Here is a 2,316-nt window from a genome sequence, read left to right as displayed (position 1 = left end):
CCTGGCCCCCAAGGGATCTGCCTGTGGGGGGTTATTCGACGGGCAGCTGATGGCCTGACCACAGGGGGGCGCTGTGGTCAAGCCGCGTACTATATGAATGCCAGTTCCGCCCACTGCCCGGGTTCACCGCTCAGCTGGGTGGCAGTGCGACGGTGGTCTCGGGATTCTTTCCCCCAGCAAGGCCACGCCCACACCGGGAAGCCACGCCCACAACGCGAGCCAGTCGCAGCCCTGGGCTGACCCAGTCCTGGACCTCTGATGCTTCCCTAGCCAGGACTCCCCTACCCCTCCCCAAGTCTTGACTGCTGACCAGGCCAGAACTCCAGGCCTTTCAGGGTCTGTCTCCCGCCTAGACGCGCCCAAATCTTCCCATGCCCCCTCTGGGCCCCATCCCCTCTCTGAGTCCCCTCAATGGCGCTGCCTGCAGCCGGTGAAGAAACGCGGATGGCCTAAGGGCAAGAAGCGGAAGAAGATCCTGCCAAATGGACCCAAGGCACCTGTCACCGGCTACGTGCGCTTCCTGAATGAGCGGCGTGAGCAGATTCGCACGCGCCACCCGGACCTGCCCTTTCCTGAGATCACCAAGATGCTGGGTGCTGAGTGGAGCAAGCTGCAGCCCGCAGAGAAGCAGGTGGGACAGCCTGGGACCACTGACCTCCCACCAACTCCCGGAGGCCAAATTCCCCAAAGGATCTAGTGTGGGGTCTTCTCTTGCCCGGAGAATTGGCCACTCATATGGAAGGAAGGGTAGCAATAAGCTACCCTATTAGACATAAAAGTAACTAACCAAGTAGGGATGGAGGCTGGAGTTTTATGCACAAACTTGATTTTCAAATCCTGGTAATCTAAACATCATAAAAGTAACAAATTTAACAGAACACCCTCAGTTCGAATCAAGTCAGAGTTCAATAAGCAGATCAGGTGCTAAAGGTGGAAACGTGGTCATCAAGCACCAGGAAGCGGTTTGTAAAGGCTGTTGGGGTGAGGGAGCTGGGAGGTGGCCTGAGTGCAGGCTGAGGAAGGGGGTTCCATGAAGAGCAGTAGGGAGCTTGTGGAGTGATGGAGATGGGGTCCTGCCCTTGGAGGCCTCCCCTACCCCCTGCTGGGCCAAGCCTTCTCCTGCTGCCCTGCCAGCGATACTTGGATGAGGCTGAGAGGGAGAAGCAGCAGTACATGAAGGAGCTGCGGGCGTACCAGCAGTCCGAAGCCTACAAGATGTGCACGGAAAAGATCCAAGAAAAGAAGATCAAGAAAGGTAGGAAGGTAGTCGCATGCCTGTTCTGAGACTCGTGACCCAGGCAGATGAGCCACCCCCGTGACGGGGTTCACAGTTCCGAGGGGATGAGAGATAGGCAGCCAGTCAGTCGTAAGTGAACAGGACCGACCAGTGCAGAGATGAGGGACACCCAATACTGGGTGCTCACTGGGGGAGTGGAGGCAGAAGTCCGCACCAGGATGAGTAGGGCTAACCTGGAGGGAGTCAGGAGGGAGCTGCAGGCAGAGAGAGTGCGTGAAGTGTGGGGTCAGGGGACACTGGGAGGCTGAGCCTGTCTTCTCCTCCCACCACCAGAGGACTCGGGCCCTGGGCTCATGAATACCCTCCTGAATGGACACAAGGTAAGCATCTCTTCCCCAAGGAGGGCCCATGGCAGGACCGATCTGCGCTGCTGGTCTTTAGAGACGTGACTGACCAGCGCGCCTGGGAGGAAGTGAGCCATCCTCCCTGTGTGCAGAGCACCTGAGGAATGTAGCTGATCCGACTCTGTCCCAGTTGCCCAAAGAGCCCCTCCGAGCCTCTCCCCCACCCTAAAAAACATTGCCACCTCGTCCTGTCGCCCCAGGGTGGGGACTGCGAGGGCTTCTCCACCTTCGATGTCCCCATCTTCACTGAAGAGTTCTTGGACCAAAATAAAGGTGAGCGCTGACGACAGGTTGCAGGTGAAGCCAGTGGTGAGAGAGGGTGGGCCCTGGGGCTGGGGGGGGGCATTACCGCTAAAAGCTGAGGGCTGAGGAGCCTTTTTCAACCCCTGGGGGGGGGGAGCTGAGGTATGGCCGAGGGCCTGAGCGCCTGGGGGTGGGCGAGGCGGGGTTGTCACAGCTCTGGGGAGGAAGCGGCAGGTCTGACCCGGCTGGTTGGCTGCAGCGCGGGAGGCGGAGCTGCGGCGCCTGCGGAAGATGAACGTGGCCTTCGAGGAGCAGAACGCGGTGCTGCAGAGGCACACGCAGAGTATGAACAGCGCGCGCGAGCGCCTGGAGCAGGAGTTGGCGCTGGAGGAGCGGCGTACCCTGGCCCTGCAGCAGCAGCTCCAGGCCGTG

General features: G+C 60.0%; 1 protein-coding gene across 1 annotated transcript in view; it reads left to right on the top strand.

Annotated features, from left to right (window-relative positions):
* The window catches only part of HMG20B (high mobility group 20B), a 5,557-nt gene that overhangs the window by 1,301 nt on the left and 1,940 nt on the right, over positions 1-2,316 (top strand). The window contains 5 exon segments of the mRNA XM_012729343.1: positions 428-631; positions 1,135-1,255; positions 1,571-1,617; positions 1,842-1,914; positions 2,144-2,316. The exon segment at positions 2,144-2,316 is cut by the window's right edge and continues 4 nt beyond it. Coding sequence (XP_012584797.1) covers positions 428-631; positions 1,135-1,255; positions 1,571-1,617; positions 1,842-1,914; positions 2,144-2,316 — 618 coding nt within the window.

This window comes from Condylura cristata, unplaced genomic scaffold, assembly GCF_000260355.1.
Source record: "Condylura cristata isolate star-nosed mole 26May11 unplaced genomic scaffold, ConCri1.0 scaffold00025, whole genome shotgun sequence".
Classification (NCBI taxonomy): Eukaryota; Metazoa; Chordata; class Mammalia; order Eulipotyphla; family Talpidae; genus Condylura; species Condylura cristata.
Note: the sequence above shows the minus strand (reverse complement) of the source record. Positions and strands in the feature narration are given on the sequence as shown.